This window comes from Ornithodoros turicata, chromosome 10 (genome assembly GCF_037126465.1).
Source record: "Ornithodoros turicata isolate Travis chromosome 10, ASM3712646v1, whole genome shotgun sequence".
In the NCBI taxonomy this organism is placed as follows: Eukaryota; Metazoa; Arthropoda; class Arachnida; order Ixodida; family Argasidae; genus Ornithodoros; species Ornithodoros turicata.
The window spans coordinates 22,069,287-22,089,381 of NC_088210.1; the positions used below are offsets into that span (position 1 = coordinate 22,069,287).

The following is a 20,095-nucleotide window of genomic DNA, read 5'->3' on the forward strand; positions in this document are numbered from 1 at the left end:
ACTCATTGAAAAATAAAAATAAATGCGACAATGTACATTACTGTAAACCAAAGGAGCGGCTCTCCATTTTGATATTATGGTGGATGTGGTTAGAGAGTACCAAATTGTGCAGGTAAAAGAAATAGAGGAACATGCAGATTTCTCCGGAGAAAAATTTCGTCTGTAAAGGAGCTCGAAGTGTCTTGTGCAACTTGCAAACACAAGAGCCGAAACATGTGCGCTGCAAACTTACGCAACACTGACTGCATCACATCCGACCCGAGCGCCATGGACCTGGACGATTATTTTATGGGCAAACTTACGGACGGACACTTAGCGGGTTGGTCATCTGTTCCCACAAATGGATCCGCATAAAGATAGGTGAGATTCAACATAAATGTTCATGCTGCAATATGCACGACCGGGCATACGGACATACGACACCTACGATTACCGTAGCAGACAACAGCAACAGCTCCTATGAAAACGCGTAGAATGATGACGATAATCAACTTTAGAAAGAAGCATCTCCCGTGGGACATCCACCACTTGTACAAAAATACGACGGTAAGCTGAAAGATTCGAGTAAGATTCGCTGTAAGAAATTGAGGATGCAATAACCGAGCTGACGAGTAGCGCCACCTTTAGCCTCCAAATGCGCCGCTGGGAAGGGGTGCCTATATGACATGGTCACTATGATCTAGTAAGTCATGGCCTAAATGTATGTCCACTCATCATATGCTCCATAAGACAGGTGAGAATATGTGGATTTATGGCAACACCAATGAGAGGGTGATGATGTCCGGCCTGTAATTGGCAGCTCGGTGCACCAATGGATGTGCTGTCCTTCTTTCTCTAGGATTCGGATAGTTCTGCAGAAAACGTGCGAGCAACCCTCCATTGGGATGCTGTCTGACGCAAATGGGAAAAAGCTCGACCGAGGCATCCAGCCATTTTTGAAGCTGCACTGAGTAAAGACGTGTGTAACAAATGTTGTGGAAAATTTTTGTGGCAAAAAATAAAATAAAATAAAAATGAAAAATTAGAAACACTCCCGACAAAGGACACACAGCATTAACACTAAGAATCCCTAGCAAATGTAACTTATAATTTTAATGTGGATCCAATACTGAAAATATGACAACCACGGTTGGCAAAGCATGTTCTGTAACATTCCACATGAACATTTGTGAACCATTACCACAAGTGTTTGAATCTAGAATTCAATACCTAAAGTAACAATAACATTTGCACTTTCCATCAATTAAGCTTGTCTTTATAAAACCACTTTTGCACATTTCTAGAAGCACAAAAGTATAATGGCCTGCAGGGAACATCAATGGGATATGAGTAGGGCCCTGTGTTTTAGGGTAAAACCCGGAAAAAACAGTGTTTACCCCGATTTGCATCATCAGCACTTAGAGTAAAAAAAAAAAAAAACGAAAATGAACTTGGCAAAGTGCCAATTCAGCCACCAATACGGGCACTGGAGAATGCTATGCATTGCACACTCGGCACAACTGCTCCACATCTCATGTTCATCTAAAATGCGATAAACACTTTTTTTTTTTAAAGTTTTCCACCCGAAAATCTGCTTTGCCACCCAATATCGCCCGATTTTACCGTTTTACGGCTATTGAAATAAAACTGGATTTTTACCGACTTTTATTTTTACCGACTCGACTTTAAAAAAAACACAAAACTTGAAAACGCAGGGCCCTAGATATGAGCAGTGGAGAACAGTGCAGGGTGCGTGATAGCTTAACGTCTACACTCATTGTAGATTATACACTTGTAGACTCATCGCTACTTGGGAAAGAGAAGATGAAAAATAAATAGCCAATAATACGCCGCAATAAATGAGCGAGGAGATACGATGACGTGAACTAAATAAATATGTGTACGTAGCATAAAAGCTTTACAACCAATAAGTTACACAGTAGGACATTTTCTTCGCAGGGGAAACAAGTGCATGGTCGCTATCAGATCTATACTTCCACCGACACACAGACCGTTAGGATGACCTGTGAAACACATAATGCACCCTCCATGTAGTGCAAAAGAATATCGCTGGCAAATATTAAGTTCACAGACAACTACGAGCGTTTCTCAAGATGCCGCATTACCGTCAAGGGTTTATGGAGGTATCGTAATCAAATATTTCTCTTATCGAGCCACATCTGTTGTTTACATCGAGCAATGGCTGTTATTGCAGCACGCCACAGTGAGCGGCGTCACACCAGAGTAGTAATTAAAAAATCTAGGTGGGCCCTTTCAGTCGGAGAGGTATGCGAGCTTTCTGGGCATAGAATTTGCTTTGGAGACTTTCAATTGAATGTAATTAATTTCATTAGATTTAATTGATCTAATGAATTAAATAACATTACATGACTAAAATTAACGTGAATCAATTAACATTAAATTATTCAATGTAATTAACGATGGTTTAATTAATTTAGCGCCGCTCCAAACCGTAATGCCGAAACATTACACGAAATTCTGTAAGCATACCCACATCCATGGATGTAAATTTTACATCAAAACAGGACAGCCATTGTCACAGTACGAAACATAGTCATGTATGCAGTAATCGCACCTTTTTTACCGCACATATTGTTTTTATATGTGCATCTCATGGCAAACCACTGAATTTTAACGTGGAAACCCAGGTTTCTCTAGCATTGTAAAAAAAGATTACGGTTCTAAATCTGGAAGGTGTTCCAAGCAAGCCACAAAGGGAAGGCAAAGGGAAGATGGGACATGCCCTGGGCACAGTTTTGGGAACCCCATAGTTCGAGGCTTTAAAGGATGCAACGCAACAAAATTGAGGTTGTCGTCAAGTGGTCGGCGAGCGGATGAGAGACGAATGTTTGTCGAGGTGTGGTGGCGGCATTCAGCCGGGGATGGGCCAAGGAGTGTCCTTAGGACAGTCATTCTCTGTTAATATAAGTCTTGTAAAGTCTTGAATCGAATCCTGAATTTTTGGAACCTGGACGTGAATTGGTGTGTGTGTGTGTGGGGGGGGGGGGGGGATGGAAGGGGTGCCGGTTGGGATCTGGGGTCCCCCTGAATTCAGGCGTGGCACCGCCCCGGACTACAAGGATGCCACCAAATGTCAGTAGTCACGCGAACAAATGAACAGATTTCATCCCCTCATATTATGCCACTTCAACTACTTGTCTGAGATGTGTGGTTCCTCATGCAAACACATTTTTTCTACTGCTTGTTAGCTGAGATCAGAACTGCACCCACTGCACTCTAGACAGACGCAGCAATCCCAAACATGGCAGAGGCAGCTTCGAAGCCCCCTTGCACATTCGAACAGTACCATTCACATAAACATTATCGTGTGTATGTTACACACGCCTCACTATGGTTCTCGATGCAGCAGGGTAAAATAGACCGCACACACTACAAAAAATACTACACAGCTAGAAATGCACGTCGTAAATACACAACCTTCAAGTAAAGCCCGTTTGCTAATGCATGTGTGACGTCGCTGAGCATTCTTTGTACATACCGGCAGAATATGCTAGAACAAAGTATCAAATTAAAAAGTGCAAAGCAATAGAAATATTCTGCACCGGTTTGCTTTGCTCCTAACGTCAAATTAATATTGGCCGACACAGTCGTAAAAGGCTTTCGGTCATACATAAAACAGCTTTGATCACTTCTTCTGAGGTATCCAATAGAAACAACCTTAAGAACACATACTAACATAAAAGAAAATGTTCTAGATACTATTACACTGAATGCTTCATATCACAATAGTACTTGAAAAAGCATTTAGTTTCTCTCTCCCATGTGTTTTTCCCAAAACTCTGTACTATATTTCAGTGCGGCAGCAACTCTAGTAACGTGACAAAATCAACAGTTGCTGTCAAACATCACACTGGATTGGTCATAGGTGAAAAACAGTACTACATTTAACTACACCTGTGCAATATACTTACGGATTCCTTACATAACGCATAGAGAACGGTACGGTTTCGCAAACTGCAAATCGTACGATGTCATTCAGATCTCTGCACACCTCGTGAATTAGCCGTGCTGTGTACCAGGAGAGTACCTTCAAGGCACAACAGCTCTTAAGGAAGTGTCTCCACCTGTACTTTGTGTGCTATCACACGTAGCACATACATGACTGTAAGCATTTAACCACATTACATTATGGTTAACTGGCTCACACATTCTCTCACTACAGCACTGCATGGTCAAACAGGAAAGGCATTACATGCAACACTCCCAATATGACTCACTCCTATCAGAGACGGTACGTAATTACCGTGTATAACCGACCTTTGGCTGGCTACCGGATGGTGTTGTGCTGATACGGCTATATTTTCCCGATGGGCGAAAGCGGCCGGTTGGATCGGCCACAAAGTAACTGTACCAGATATCAGCAAACGACGCACGCGTACCCCAAGGCTTGAAGTGTCCGCTCCACTGCAGTAGTTTGGCCTTCTCTATGTATGTCCTTGAGTACAAGCTGCCAGTGGTCACACCTACACAGAAAACATGTACGTAGCTCTGTGTTGAAAATGGATGCTGGAACAATGTCGTCGAGGCCTAACTATGTACTGTGCATTCATCATTGCTATGCATAATAAAACAAACTTCAACAAACCTATATGACATGATTTTCAAGATTTTAATGATTTATAAGTTTGCTGAGGGAGGTCAACACAGGTTGTTAAGCAGGACATGGTTAATCCTATCACCTCTTGTTTCTTACTGCACTAGTTTGAAGCGTAAACTTTCGGGATGGGAACTTGTCAAGCTGTCGTACAGCTTTTTTTCCCATCTCCACATCCTCAAGATGAAATAAAATTGAATTGAAATATTATGTTCTTTATCTGAAACTGATGCATTTCAGGTATACAGTCCCTCAATGTCTGGCACCACAAAGCCACGAGTGATGAGATGTATAACCCCTACCCATTGAACTGCACAAAGAATTCACTACTTCAGCTTACCTAGATTACGAACATGCCACTGTGGGTCTAAAGTGGTGGTTTTGTTGTAGAGAGCCAACAGCAGTGGACACAGTGGTCCCTCTTGCTTGAATATCTTCTCCCTGCAGTTATTAGAAGTCAATTGTCATTTAAGAGCTTTGTGCCCTTTTTTTCATTTTCACTACATGCCCACATGTAGTTATCAGCGGTGTAGCCACGGGGAGCTGCGGGTGACTAGAGCACCCCATACCTGCCATATAGACTATCCACTAAAATTGTGCAAATCTAAGGAGAAAAAATTATTTACATATATATATATATATATATATATATATATATATATATATACGGGGAAGGGAAAACCATACTTCCAATCTCGTGTGTGTTTGCACATCCAGGATCAGCAAGGGAGAGGAGGGGCTCGAATCTAGCCCCCCCCCCCCCCCCAACCTTGTTGGTCCGGCTACGCCACTGGTAATTCTTATTCTTATTCATTTAGTTACTCTTTAATTTAGGACAGTTACAACAATGAAAGTCTGGAGGGAACAGCAAAAAAAAAAAAAAAAGCCACCATAGTGGCTTGACAAGCCACTAATCATCCAATTATCCATAGAAGCCCACTAGTTTATGCATCACAGTACAAAGCAGCAAAGAAGCATGCCTCACCTCTGGTCAACCCTCATCCAATGCTCAACCACAGCCGTGATATTTTGCCTCTTCCACTCTTCCATGTTTATAACAAATACCCCTATGTTCAGCACACAAGCACCAGGATTGATGTGCAATCCAGCCAACGAAGCTGTGTCAAGATTCAAGTAGTGGCTGTACTTGCTCTGAAAATAGTACGCAATGATCACGATGCCTTGGGTGAAAATTAACAAGTGCTTCTCCTCACACTAACGCAGAGACAACAAAAGTGCTTTTGAAGAAACCCAACTATGCTTACACCAGCACTGTTGTACCTTCTTGAGACTGCATCGCAGTCCTGTGAGAAAAGACCCACATGATCTTGGGATATCGGAAGACCAGCAAGCTCACCAATGTCACCTGCAAGCCGCAAGAAAGAAGCCAACGATTAATCACTTTCGAGCACAAATCAGGGCTAGAATTGCTTGTTTTATCCAGCAACCGCTACAATGCAGTATTTTCTTTCTTTTCCTTCTATGAAGAGGTCAACAAAACCTCTGTGAGCATATGTGTTGCACTCTCAGATGCTAATACGTTCACCATGCAGAGTGTGAATCGAGTATCAGTTAGAATTGCGGAGATGTTAACTAAAAGCGACGGCTGAAAAAGGCAACTCCTGCGACCTGACTATGTCACACACCTTGAACAATGACGTCATCATCGATCTGCACTACGATCCCAGAGACGGAAGGCAGGAGATGTGTCATGTATAGCTTTGCAAAGGTCAGCTGAAAGGATGAAGAAAATGCTTTATGTAATATGCATAAAAATATCAAACTGCCTGTCACTTGAACGCTACGTATATTGACAAATGTTCTTTTAAGCAGCCCACTGTCCACAATAACATATGCAGGGATCAATAATGGCAAAAGGGCAAGGGTGCAGGCTAGCTGGTACATGGTGAAAAAATTTGGAACCCGAGAAAAGGACAGAGGAGGGACAACACGACACGTTCACGCAGGGATCAAATTGTACTTATGTACATGAATCGGTAGTGTGCACATAATTACGAGCTACGGTAGAACCCCTACATGGTGAAGGTACGGCGGATACAGTAAGGTAAACCTCTAGTCCAAATGCGTCGAGTCTCCAACTACAAACTATACTGATATAGTGAAGTCTTTTAGTAGTATTTTAGACGTTCTACTGTACCAGAACTTGAGTCCAAAGCAACTATTAATCATATTATACCTGCAAATCGAAGACACTGCTTGCAGAACTGCCTGTTGGTACATATTTCGAGGAAAAATGAGCACAAAAATATTGACATCACACGGAGATGGCCGGGCACAGCCTAACACTCTCTACCAACGTACTTAAGCTACGGTATTCGTCTGTAATACAGTTGTTGGTAGTGAGTGCTAGTTCGTGTTCGCCCGCCTCCTTGTGTTGTCAATCTTTTACACTCTTTTTCCTCCAAATACATTGCTCGTACTGACATAAACTTGTGATCCAAATTTTACAACCAGACGAATGGTACTTGGTCGCTGACGTTTTTTTGCTATGCGGGCTGTGTAAGTGACTCTATAGGTACATTGCCATAGTAAGCAAATAATCATCCCACTGACCTTTGAGGCACTGCTGTCATCCACTGTCCGAAACAGGGTTTGATCAATTGCTTCATTTGGAAACGTGAGCACCTCGTAGTTGATACCCGAAAGGTGCGGGTGATGCATCCAAGCGTATGCGTGATACTTGGTAGCATTGTCGGTAACAAGGTGGAAGCGTACCGGCCGTCTGGTGTGGCGCGTCACGCTCATCATCACTGCAATGGCCCCACCAAGTCGAACGTTGGATGTGACAACCACCACGTGAATTGGCGCGATGTCGTCTGCAATTGCCTGGAGCCTTTCTTCTGGAAGAATGTGAATGCAGTGTTAGGTCATATAGTATACGTACAAGACTCAAGCTCCCATTAAATGCTGTTAGAAACTTAGAATGCAGCTGAGCTGTCAGACGTTTCTTAGGGAAGCATACTTCTCGAAACTGAAGAAGACAGTAGGCGAATTTACCTGGCAGTTCAATATTACAATATTTATGTGGTGGTCCTAAATTCTGGACGACAGAAAATACAGATTTGAGCCTCCTAGACACGTTTCACAATCGTAACAGGCATTCACGCAAAACTAATCGCAGCAAGTAAAGAACTGCGTTGCGAGTTTTAGTAGTAAAATTTTTTGAGACATCGCCTTTCTTCTTCTACCACGAGCTGCACGTTATGGGATTCAATACGTACCGACTGTGCGCCCAAAATAACGGGAAGCTTCATTGGAAACCATCAGTCTGTAGCCATAGTACAGGCCGACGAGGCAACTAATTGCCAATGCAGCGAACAACCCTAGAGGGAAGAAAAACAAAAGAGAGATGAGGCATATAAAATCCGGCAGAACGTTTGACTTGATCTTACCTTTCACAAGAAGCGCACTGTGGGATCTTCTAAGTATCCCCATCCTCAGGCAAGTCTACTTCATCTGGAAACGATCCAAGACTCGGCGCTACTTCATTTCCCTACGACGTCTTGGGCATTGTGTAGTTTGAAACAGGAGATTCCCGCTACGAAATCATCGCTTTCAGACACGTACAGGCAACGACCGGGACAAGAAACACACACAGAAAAAAACATGGACGTCGTTTGTGTAGCTACTGCCTGTCGTCAAGGATTTCCTGTTTTTCATGTTTTCCAACAACGGAGACAACGACGGCTTGCATGCTCGCCGCACGCGACAAGGAGTGGCACAGGCACAGCACAGACGGCACAGACCGACGGGAGGACGGGAGCAGCTGCGTTTACGGCGGCACGTTTGGTGGCTCTTCCGGCGGCGACAGCGGCGGCGGCGCGGGCGCATCACGTCGCACGTCGCAAGCACAATCGCATAAGATCGCTATCGCGTTATTGATAAGGATCTGATATAGCGTCATGCTTGGCGCCGTTGGCAGTCAATGTTCAGCCACGTGGGTTCAAAAAAAAAATATTATTTTGTTGATACAGTGGTATATGTGAAGTGAACATCAACATATAGGTGTGCGTGATGTGGGGAAGCTGTCCCTACGCGCAGCAGAGACGAACTGAATACCTTGTGGGGCAATACAGTGAAATAGCGTAAAAAACAGCGTACATATGTTGCCTCAGCGTCCTGGGTCAAATTTCTTACATATTGCGTTCGCGTATTTTTCTGTCATTGAGTCGAATATTTCGTGGAACTTTAAATTCGCGAAGAAAAGAGCGCTCGCGAATTTCGCGAAAATAAGTTCCTCGCGAGAATTGCTACAAGTATACAGGAGTAAACACTGGAGTAGAATTTTTTACGCGATTGGTTTTTCCAATACACTCCGGTACTTTTTAAGGCTTTTGGTTTAAAATTCTTCGATTGCTATGAAGTTATTGCTGGTTTTGCTAACATCTTGGTGTGGATGTCTATGCATTACAGGGATTTTCCCAGCATCCCACAAGTTTCAGACATTTTGTATTATACTCTTTAATTTCTTGTCGAAATTTTAATGCATGTAGTGTAAAAATTTGTATGGAATGATGTCTTTCACACCAAAGTGCAGTGCATTGGTAAGTATACTAAGGTCCTGATGTGGTTTAGTTGGTACCGGTGCACAGCAAGAGGTGGTTTGCAGCAAAAGACACGAACGAAAGAAGCACACACCACACACAAAACACTATATGTTACTCGCCACAAACAGGAACACATTTATATCTCGAAATAACGGTGCGGGTACTGTTCAGCAAGAATGTATCAGCTGCTGAATTCAATTTTCAGAAAGGAGTGCATTCTGGCTTCACCACGCAACCGTTGAGAATGCTGTTGTACAGGTATGATATGATATGATTATATGCCATGGCTTAACATTCTGGTATGTGCTATATGCTTTCCACACTTTTCATCATGCTTACCATACTATACATTCTTCTCACAATGGCTTGATTAATGCTTGATGGCCCTGATACCCGGCAGCATGATGGTAATAACCATACTTTGGTAGCAAGTTACAAATAGCTTTAACTAGTTACTTTTTGCAGTAACTATATTTTATATTGATTCTTTTCTGCAAAGATAGCCTGACTGTGACTGGAACTAGTTAGCGGTTTTTTATTAGAGTAGCTAAACTATAAGTTGTCCCGTAATATTTTCCACGCGTCGGTTCTGTCTCCCGCGCGCGTAATTACTCCCGCCCTTGCCCATGGGAAATCTTGTATTATGTATACACAGCAACAACAAAGCAGCTGCTTTGTTTCAGCAGTGCTGAAACAAAGTTTTTGAGAGTTACATTCATGTGGCTTTTTTTCTTACAATGTAACTTTCCGAAGCTAACTGTAGCAGTAAAAAAAGAGTATATCTGCAACCCAGTTACTATTTTTGCGGGCTAACTGTCACTTAGTCACTTTTTGTGGCACCTTCCCCATGACTAGTAACACGCGAACAATGACAACAGGTTGGGCGGCGTTGTTTCATTCGAAGTAGAATCGGTTTTCGCCTCGCGGCCACTGGATCAAATTTGAAGTAGGCGCGCTCAGCTACCCCCGCGTTGTGCCGGCTGTGCTCGCCCAGTGGCGGCGCATGCTGTTTGATCACGTGACCCACGCTGCCCTTCAAACTCCCGTGAATGGTGGGAAGAAGCCCTGCAGTTTATTCGCGTTTATACGAACACAGAGTTACTGAGTCATGTCGGAGACTTCTTCAGATACAAAAGTGGAGCAGCCAGAAAACAGCTCATCTAACGTAAGTACGTAAAGGAATTTGCGGCGATAGAATGCACGTTTTACGTAGACTGACACCGCCACTTGGTGTGGCGCACAAAAAGGTCCGTACCGTTCTCTGAACGCATTCGAATTTATTATCGCCAATTTAAATCGCCGAGGCCGGGTTTGTTTTCCGAGATTACGTGAGTCAACATCGCGATCAATATCAGGAATCGGATGGTGGATATAAAGCGCTTAATACGCTGAAGTGAAGTGAAAATACACTTGAGCTCTTCAAGTCTTCCATAATGGCGGGCGATTCGTAGCGCGCATGGAAGTAGAAAAGCCTCCATGGTTGAGCGGAAGTTTTGTTGAAGAGCTCTCGCCATCTATCGTCGCGAAAGCCAAGCTATAGCCCGCTGCTTATCAGCTGTAGCTATGGCTACACGACAACAATAATAGAGAAACTGCGATCGTATGCTCACAACGTGATCGCTGTTTGTGAGCTTCCTGTCTGATTTCGTCATTTGTTATGCCAGCAACAGTGCTGATTGGCAAAGTCGATGCCACGGGTCAGGTTTTTTTCTTTTATGTTTGTTGCTCTCTCGCTAAGATTATTATTTTGAAGTGAATTGAGCTACATCTGCACTGCGGTTGCTGGTTCTGGTAAAAAGAAAAGAAAAAGAAACCATGACTTGAAGCGACCTGAAATTGAAGCGACCTGAAATTGAAGCGCGGAAAATGTGAGAGTTTCAAAGAATCTAATTTCTTGAATTAAAATTTGATGAAGTGACTTGTAATATGTAACGAAGTTTCATTCATGACAGGGGCAACTGACTGTATCCTTTAGACTTATGCAGGTATAAGATGTGCAAGACAGACATGTGCACTTGGTGTGTGTGTATGTGTGTTGCTACATGTTCAGCTAACAGAGCCAACGAGATGTTTTATGCTGTATGGCTTGTCAGCTAGCAATTTTCTCAAATGGTAATGTCCATAATGTGACGGATTCAGAAGGATTTTCTGCATGTGGTGGTTCCAAGTTAGATTGGATAAAAGTACAACAACTAGGTACTTGTAACTGTCTGAACTAGGAATCGGAAAGCTATCGATGACCTATTGAAATGGATGACAGACACTGTGGTGAGAAAGTGGCACATGACAACACTTAGGACAGGTTAGACCTTTGCGAAAACTGTGTTGATGTTCGAAAATGAAGTTATTACACCCCTTAAAATATATATCTTCCGCTTTTCTGTTTCTTCCTCCAACATCCTACACATCATCGTCAAAACAATATCAATCAGTCTTAGTGTGGGCACAAACATTATGAAGATATAAAGCTTTCAACACATTAAGTTTAGGTAATCCTTGAAAAGTGCACTTTAATCTGGTAATAACAGCAGGAACAAAGATGATGGCATCTCTGAAATTTGAATATAACCAAGGAGAGTGTTGAGTGCTCCAAGAAGCCAATGGAGTGACTCAAACGTGCCTCATATTTTATGCAGATTGGTTGATTGATTAATTGATTGATAATCTGCAAACTTTCGGACATCTTATTTCAGGTAGCCGCCGAAGGAGGGGGGAAGGAAAGTGGAGACGCACAAACTGCCGGTGTCAAACGCGAAGGGGAGAACGAGGTCACTCCATCCACTGCCAAAAAGTCTAGGGGCTCCACAGAGTCCTCTAAGGTGTGCATCTTTTTATCCGTCTGATTTCTCTAGTCCGTAGCCTTGCCTTGCCTCGACTCGACTGATCCACCACTTGCATAACCCTCCAATGTGTGGCCTTGCAGTCCACACGGCCGGCTCGTGAGAGCAAGACCGCTGCAACACGTCGGCTCAGCAGCTTGGAAGTAGCGGCCAAGGAGGGAGAGGCTCTCCTGAAAGAATTGGGCCACAAGGACACCAACGACGCCGATACAGGACGGCGGCGCACACGCTCCCAGACCCGGCCCACACCGCCAGCACCTCCACCAGCTAAGCAGAAGAAGGAGGTATGGTGCACAAGAAAAAATGCTTAGTCCAGATATGTGCAAGATGATTTTTAAAAAAGAATTAATGATTCAGATGAATTGCATGACAGTAATTCGTGACAATTTGTGGCTTTACACGCACGTTAATTGCGGCACTTGAACGGAACCTCTCTGCTCTCACATAACCATGCATGCAAATACTGAAGCATATTTTTGTCGATACCAGAACAATCAAACACACCTTTACCACGAAACACTTGGAAGGGCGTGATAATCCTTCACCACCTACCGCCTGCTCAGAATGTTTGTTTCGATGTAGTTGCACTCTTGAGCTGGTCGTTTGGATTTACCAATCGTTGATTTGCAAATTAAAAATAAGCTGCTCCGATTGGTCCATTTGGATATAGATATTTAAAGACCTGGATTAGGTGTCTTGTCATACGGCACATGTTACTCTATCACTGTATCGTTACCAATCTAAAAAACTAACTTCAGTAAATGTTCTTCGGAGCCTTTAATGGTTGAATGCTCTTCTGAGTGTTTCAGCCATATCATGTTCCGGCTAACTTCAGACCATGACCTACTAGATTATAACGACCATGTCATAGGCACCCTTTCCCAGCGCCGCATATGTAAGCTAGCGGTGGCGCTACTCATCGGCCCGGTTATTGCTTCTTCAACTTTTACAATACTCTGTACTTCAGCATACCTTAGTATTTTTGTACAAGCGGTGGATGCCCCACGGAAGATGTTTCATTCTGAAGTTGATTATCATCATCATTCTACGCGTTTTCATAGGAGCCGTTGCTGTCGTCTGCTATGGTAGTTATACGTCCGCTTCTGCGCGTTCAAAATTCAAATTTCCATTGTCCAATGACGGTGTAGACCTCGCGGGCCGGCGAGTAGCGGATCGTGCGGAGGAGCCCCTCATAGGGGTTGCCAATTACGACGTGGTCGTTATAATCTAGTAGGTGGTGCATCAGACACATAGCTTTAGAGCATTTTACGAGGACGTCTGAATTCCTGCAGGAAACTCCGCGGCAGTCCAAATCGACACGGGGCAGGAAGAAGCAGGCAGCAAAGCAGGAGGAGGAGGAGGAGCCTGAAGAAGCCGCAGCTGGGGAGGACAAGACCAAGGAGAACTCAAGTGACGCCGAAAAGCAGAACGACGCAGAAGATCACAAGGAGGAGGAGGAGGAAGAAGGAAAGGAAGCAAAGGGAGATGAAAAGAAGGAAGAAGTGAACAACAAGGAAGAAAAGAAGACCGAAGCACCAAGTACGGACGCAGAGGAGGCCACGACAAAGGCGCCAGCCCCGACGTCTGCCCCCGCGACGTCTCCGGAAGATGTGGCTGCCTGATCCCTCCCTTGCGCCATCTCAAAATTCCCATCTAACATTGTCATGACAGGAACCTCCCATGTTGGTCATCACACTGCATGCACATCTGTACGGGCTGAGCAGCTGCCGTGCCCATACTTTGTATGATCAGTTTAATTTGCATAACATGTTTTCGAAAGAACCTGCAACATTATTGTTACAATTGTGATGGTTGTAATAGAGCACTGACAAGGCTTGAATTTAGCACCACCTTGAACTGCTCTACAGCAGGCCCCTACAAAACAAGCTGCTTTTCCTTTTCTTTGGGTGCAAATGTTAAGCAAATATAAATGTGGTGTGAGCACAGCTAGGACCTTTGAGCCCAGCAGGTTGATCACATGCTGAAGTGATGTTTCATTAGTCTCAGTTATTGATTAACTTTCCCAGTGCATCTATCGTTCAGCCATTTCTAACGCAGATATCACAGAAAAACATGTCCCTCCTTTGCTTCATCAAGGTTTATTCTAAGAAGAGTTCTTTTCATAATTACACTGTAAATACACATCTTGCAGTTCATTGTTTTTGGGCTTATGACACATCAGAACAATATCTGACGTAATAGCCCAAAACTAGGTGGGAAGGGAGAGTAAAAACAAAAAAGCTTCTATACCTATTGAGGAGGCTGTGTATCGGAACTACCCATTCGCGTTTGTACCTTTCTCAAAACTCCACAATTGTCTCGACCTGACCCGAGCACAGTTCTCACCGACGCGTGCATTGTACACTCCCAGTGCTGCCTCGGAACCACCTGAAGAATCTTACCCTGCATGCCGGTTGAATAACGAGACTTTCCAAGAAACCCCAGTGGCATATCAACACATTGCTCCTACTGATTTAATACGAATGTAATAGTTACAAAGGTGGCAGTGACACTTTGTCTCCTGCAGTGGTGGAGCTTGCTTTGTAGCTACCGGAGCTACAGAACTTACGCACAGTCCATTTTCATTTTAATTTCATTGTATCAGTAGCCTTTGAAGTGTAAGCAGCGTTGGGCTGGGAACGCTCAACGTACAGTTTGTGCCCCCAGGCAACCCCAGATAGGTTTTTCGAGCAAGGACATTCTGAAAGATGATTTGTCGAAGTTTTCAAGGATTGCAAAGAGAGAAAGGAGACTCGGGGAATGGGAAGTTTCAATAACCACCTTCTAAGCAAGAGCATAAGGGTCCGTATCATGCTGGGCAGTGTCGGAGCGTATGGGTCCCCACAAAAGTTCATGGAACACCGGAGTAACCTACATCGTTATCAAAGCGGTATCCCTCGCAGCAAACAGGAGCAGATCGACTTGCAGACAGGTGACTCAATACACCTCTCAGTAGGTGTCTGCACTCCTGTTCGCTGCTACGGTCACTCCGATCAAGAAATGCGTCGCTCTGGTGTTCCATAAACTTTTGTCTGGACCTGTACTTGCAGAAGTGGTTTTGTTGGAGCTTGTGCACCTTTTTTTGTACTTGACAGTAGTTTTGTATGAAAAGCATGTGAGCTTCTCATGCAAATCCGAGTTGCGCATTTACGGAATATAATGTGCGGCCCGTTGTTGCACAATTTTCTTGCGTGTATTTCTTGCGCTAGTTACGGCTTCGCTCCCTTTGCTGAATGTGGTTCGGAGCTTGCTTTCCTTTCTGTAAGCAAGGCCACACATTTTCAGGCAGTTCTGAAAACAGCTAGACATTTGTAGACATTAGTGAAGTCAAAGTCACACGGGGAAAAGCAATGTTATACATAAGAAGAGGCTGGATTTCCAGTTAAGGACAATGTGCAGAGTGACCTCCCAATTGTATTATGCAATGGCATCTCATCCTACATCTCATCAATGTGAGTGCTCTGTTTCATGTTATGTGAGTCAGTCATAACTACAGGTAATAAAATTCTCAATAACACAAGTTGGTCTTTTCATTGAGCAGTGGGACATCCGATGTGTTGGGGAGGTGGAGGCCACGACAGACAGTGAAATGCTACTCTGGCATACCCTTACGAAGACATACAAGACAAAAATAAAAAAATTATGTTTACTTACCTCAACACATGTAGCTACTGCAATCGCGTAAAGTACAGCAGAGTAACAAAATTCATTTCCTCCCAGCAGTTTATGGAAAAGTAGGTTTTACAATTTTTTATTTGGTCAGACATTTGCATTTATTGTTCCATACAATCTTGTCTATTGGTTTGTATATATACAATGCTAGCACAGCTGCAATATAAATGGCAAGAGTACACATATTATGGCATCACCAGCATGTAACAAAATGTATGCCAAACTGCATGTTTTCTCGAGCATCGAGCTTGGATGCTACACCAGATCGGCGCTGACAACACCAAGCCATCGAAGGTACCATCTGGTGTATGGGCTTATCTATACTGTAGGCATAAACTGCACCGAAAAAACTATGAACTGCTCATTACACAAGGAAAAACCAAGCATGATGTTGCTGTCAAATACTAAACTTTTAATAGGATAGTAATAATGTAACCTGAAGTGTAGCTGCCAACAACAAAAAAGGAACTGTATTACCACTTTTCCTGTGACCATCGTCAGGCCATGAAGCTATAGACAAAAACCAGTATTGCACTATGCTATATGCACATAATCAGCAACACTTCGTGAAACAATTATTAGAATCAATTAAACAATTATTGTCAAACGTAGGTCTAAGTAGTAAATGCTTGGCACTGTGGCTAAAAATGACAAAAAAATAAGGCATCTTTGTACATTGTTGTATGCTTGTTCTATAATAAATATATGTAATCTCTGTACAGTCATGTGTGGCACATTGAGAAAGTTTGTGCTACAAAATCAACACCATGCCGCACAAGGGAGATGCTCCACACTGTCAATCAGACTGAACACGTTCTGAAATTGCACAGATCTTTGATTCTACACCAAAAACTGGAATGACACTCACTCAGAAAGTAACTGTTGCTGCCTTTGAAATTTTTTTCCTATCAATTCATTTATTTCACTCCCTTTTCCTCGCTAGATTTTAATGCAAGGATGTTTTTATGTAAAAATGCATGCATGTCCCGTCAAGGGAGTCTGTGCATGGACTGCAATGCACAAGACACTCATGAACTTGGATTGCGGTTGACTGGACAGGCTTTTTGTGAACCAAACGTCTATTGTCTACCAATTGTCTATTCTGAGGGACATCCTTGCATAACAGCAGCCAAACTGCATTTGCGTTACAGCACAGAAAAATAGTTCTGGAGGGGTTCTATGGAGACGCTACGTGGGCGAGGAGGCTTTCACCCTCGTTTCCCTCTCCTAAATACAGTACAAAAGGTACTTTTTTTTTTTGCCAAAGTTACCCCTCTAAAGTACCAAAGGTACCCCTCTTGGCTGTGCCTCTGACCTTCACTGTAGTTGTAACTACAGCTTCCTTTATCAAAAACGAGAAAGAAGTGCAGTCATTGATTGCTTGGTAACTGCAGTAAGTTATGTCTCTTTTTGGCACAAATTGCAACTGGACGTAGCTTTAAATAACAAATACAGCATTTATCGATGCTACCCGGAGGAACTGAATATCAAGGCTTCCCCATCAAAAGATGCACTGAGAAACAGACATTATCGTCCCAAATGTCTTCCAGGAATGGGCGAGTTACAGTTTCCATGATATAAATGTATTTCCCCCGGGCAATTGTGATAGTCATCGAATACGCTGCTATACCCGTGCTCATTCCAGTATTTACACAGCTGCCTGTTCCATGTACAGGGAAGTACGTAAAACAGCTCTGGATGTTCGCAAGCCAGCAAAGTGTAGAAGTCCTGATCACCTAAACCCCCACTGAAGGAATACTTAGCCGTGAGATTCCTCACAGCCTGTTCACGTAGGAAACTCTGGTAGAAAGCAGACGACCTGATGCGACCGATGTCGAGCAGGACGACTCCGCTGTTGAATCCCGGAAAGCCTCTGCCGGGTGCCTCTCCACACTTTGTTTTCGGATTGTGTTTGCGATAGCTGCGCAGGGCGTGGCGGTACACTGGCTGCTGTTCAAGGGCAATGCCCATAACTGCAGTGTCACCAAACAGTGAAAAGTGGCGGTTTAACAGTGAAATGTCAGACTCAACGCGTGTGTCAATGTCCAAGATTATCACTCTCATGTCACTGTCGAAAACTCGATGCAGTCCGAGGGAAAGAAGGAACAGAGGATCTGAATAGTAATTCGATCCCTGCGGACTGAAGTGTGCTTGCATGTATTGCATCATGTCCTGGACAGGGTACAGCACGTCTGCAATATGCAGAATGTCCACCTGTTGAAGATAACGAGACACATCAACCTGTGCGTGCTATCAGATGCAGGTCAAGTATGCTGCCATTTTGGGACAATCCCTCAATGGCTACAATCACAGTGAATAGCAACAGTAAAAAAATTATGAAGCGAAAGTGAAAAATACACCATCTGTGGGCTTCGCGCAGGAGGTGCGGCGCTGCAAGTCACAATTATGCGACGCCGACGTAGAAACCTCCAGGGAACAAATTAGTTGCAAAATCTCCACAGTATCGTCACTATGCGCAGACAAAGAACAAAGTGGACACGAAACCATGGGATTCGATACCTGTAGCAGCTGGGGTTGTCGGCAGCGATTTTCCCAGAACCCCCAAAAATACATAAGACCAAAAACACCACAAATGCAGGAATATCCATGCGTGTCGGCAACAATGGGGGGCAACCTCGTGCTGTGCCCCCGCACTTCATGCATTGCGACCAGCAAGGACGTCAGACTTTCTCGCAAGGAAGGCAAATTTTGATTGGTGCAGCCTAATGTTTTTATTTTTTTCAAAGTAAGAAAGATCTTAGTTTGCATGATTCAGCGGTACCGTGACCACGACTCTGACAAAAAACACATTCCAAACCTAAACATGCATCTGATACTCTAATCAGCCACTTTAACCGAATTAACCTAATTGACCGATTAACCTAATAAGCCTAATTAACCGAACATCCATTAGGCCAATCTGGGTTTGCAAATTTTGAGCCACTCCTCTCTGCATGTAGCATCCTTCACACGATTTTCTTTTTTGAATGCTTCGAACTAAAGTTTGACCCCTCCCCTACTGCGAGGGACACCCCGACGCCCCCGTTTCTCACGACCTCTCGCTGTCACATTTAGGGATCAGGAACACTCCACAGGGACGAGCAGTCACCGCACCGCATTCGTGATCGCATTGCTGTTGTTTCCCCTCCCGCGTAGCTGCGACAGTGCAGGTTGGCATCCCTCCCGGTTTAACCCCAGCGAAATTTACCGCATCCAGAATTGCGCGGGATGACTGAATGTTGCTGGAGCAGGGTACGATTAACTCCCACATGCCAAGCACGAGAAAGTAGTTGAGCAAGTCGAATAGCTTCAGGAGGGCGGGCCCGCTTTTTTCTTTTTCCCGGGAGAGTTGCAGGCGCGAGGGCAAACGCCCTTACAACGGCAGAGATCTCGCACAGGTGCACTTACCAATACGTTGACCGACGATAGTGCAGATGCATCCTGCAGCACTTGCGTTGCCACTTCTTGGCTGTCAGTGTCGGTGACTACGTGAAGATGCAGTGGGACAGTACTGCGTTCAAATAATGAGGTCGAGAAGACCGCCAGTTTCTCCCGCAGGTTCCTGCTCCTCGCTTTCATAAACACGAAGAAAATATTTACGACCCCTTTGTCAACTTGAAAAGTACTGTTGTGAGAAGTGTTCAGTTGGAACCGTGCGAGGATTCTGGGGGAAGAGGTGTTGCGACTCGAGTTGTTGGAGTGTCTTGCGTCCTTCAAAGATCGGTGGTCGGAGTAGATGATCAACACTGCCCCGATTAAACAGCATAGTACAACGGCTTTCGTAACGGATGGAGTTGGTGAAACGTTACATACGCTGTTGCGTGTCATCAGGCAGGATTGTCACATACACAAGAAAAACTCACGTCACACGTGCATCGTTTCACGCCGTGCACGTCTAGCTCTTCGTGGGGACATCGGACCGCACAACCACCACAACTCCGCAGCCGGGATGACGGCAACCACTTCTCGCTCTTTTCGCTGCTTTTCGCCGCGTCACACTAGCGGCAGCACTGGCACTGGCTGTGGCGTGTGCTCCGTTCCCCCTCCCCACCCACCAATCTGAAGCTTCTGAGCATGCGCTCTGAATTGAAGGGGGCTGCGCGTAGCGTGCTTTCTTCCAAGACGTGCACAGTATTTTCTACTCATATCCAATATGGCTTCAGTTCTGGTTTCGGTGCTCTCTACTTGGAGCATTTTAAACAAAATAAACGATTTTGTTGCGAACTAACTTGACTAAACCGGCGTAATCGAACGGTGATATCTCCCAAAGCGAGGCACGAACGAGATTCCACATGAAAGATGAAAGTCACTGAAAAGGTTAGCCAGCTGTAGCACTCGAACTCACATCTTCGGGATTACCATCTTCTGGATTACCATTCAGATTCCACAATCCTGCCCGG

At 44.2% G+C, this 20,095-nt stretch overlaps 3 protein-coding genes across 4 annotated transcripts; 1 reads left to right on the forward strand and 2 right to left on the reverse strand.

Annotated features, from left to right (window-relative positions):
• Positions 1 to 1,077: 1,077 nt before the first annotated feature.
• On the reverse strand, positions 1,078 to 8,434 carry LOC135371036 (glycosyltransferase 8 domain-containing protein 1-like). 2 transcript variants are annotated; one of them, XM_064605007.1, is made up of 8 exons: positions 8,029 to 8,434; positions 7,858 to 7,959; positions 7,190 to 7,473; positions 6,262 to 6,349; positions 5,881 to 5,981; positions 5,601 to 5,767; positions 4,956 to 5,056; positions 1,078 to 4,484 (listed from the first exon to the last, which is right to left on the reverse strand). In XM_064605007.1, the coding sequence occupies exons 1-8, from the start codon at positions 8,069 to 8,071 to the stop codon at positions 4,261 to 4,263; spliced, it is 1,110 nt and encodes a 369-aa protein (XP_064461077.1). In that variant the 5' UTR covers positions 8,072 to 8,434; the 3' UTR covers positions 1,078 to 4,260. The 2 variants fall into 2 exon arrangements, with proteins under 2 accessions (XP_064461077.1, XP_064461076.1); XM_064605006.1 differs by having other exon boundaries at positions 7,190 to 7,476.
• Positions 8,435 to 10,145: 1,711 nt separating this feature from the next.
• LOC135371038 (cilia- and flagella-associated protein 251-like) lies at positions 10,146 to 15,543 on the forward strand. The gene is made up of 4 exons (XM_064605008.1): positions 10,146 to 10,348; positions 11,877 to 12,002; positions 12,107 to 12,307; positions 13,316 to 15,543. The coding sequence occupies exons 1-4, from the start codon at positions 10,292 to 10,294 to the stop codon at positions 13,643 to 13,645; spliced, it is 714 nt and encodes a 237-aa protein (XP_064461078.1). The 5' UTR covers positions 10,146 to 10,291; the 3' UTR covers positions 13,646 to 15,543.
• Positions 15,544 to 15,758: 215 nt separating this feature from the next.
• LOC135370314 (xyloside xylosyltransferase 1-like) lies at positions 15,759 to 19,700 on the reverse strand. The gene is made up of 2 exons (XM_064604034.1): positions 19,104 to 19,700; positions 15,759 to 17,909 (listed from the first exon to the last, which is right to left on the reverse strand). The coding sequence occupies exons 1-2, from the start codon at positions 19,521 to 19,523 to the stop codon at positions 17,223 to 17,225; spliced, it is 1,107 nt and encodes a 368-aa protein (XP_064460104.1). The 5' UTR covers positions 19,524 to 19,700; the 3' UTR covers positions 15,759 to 17,222.
• Positions 19,701 to 20,095: the final 395 nt, after the last annotated feature.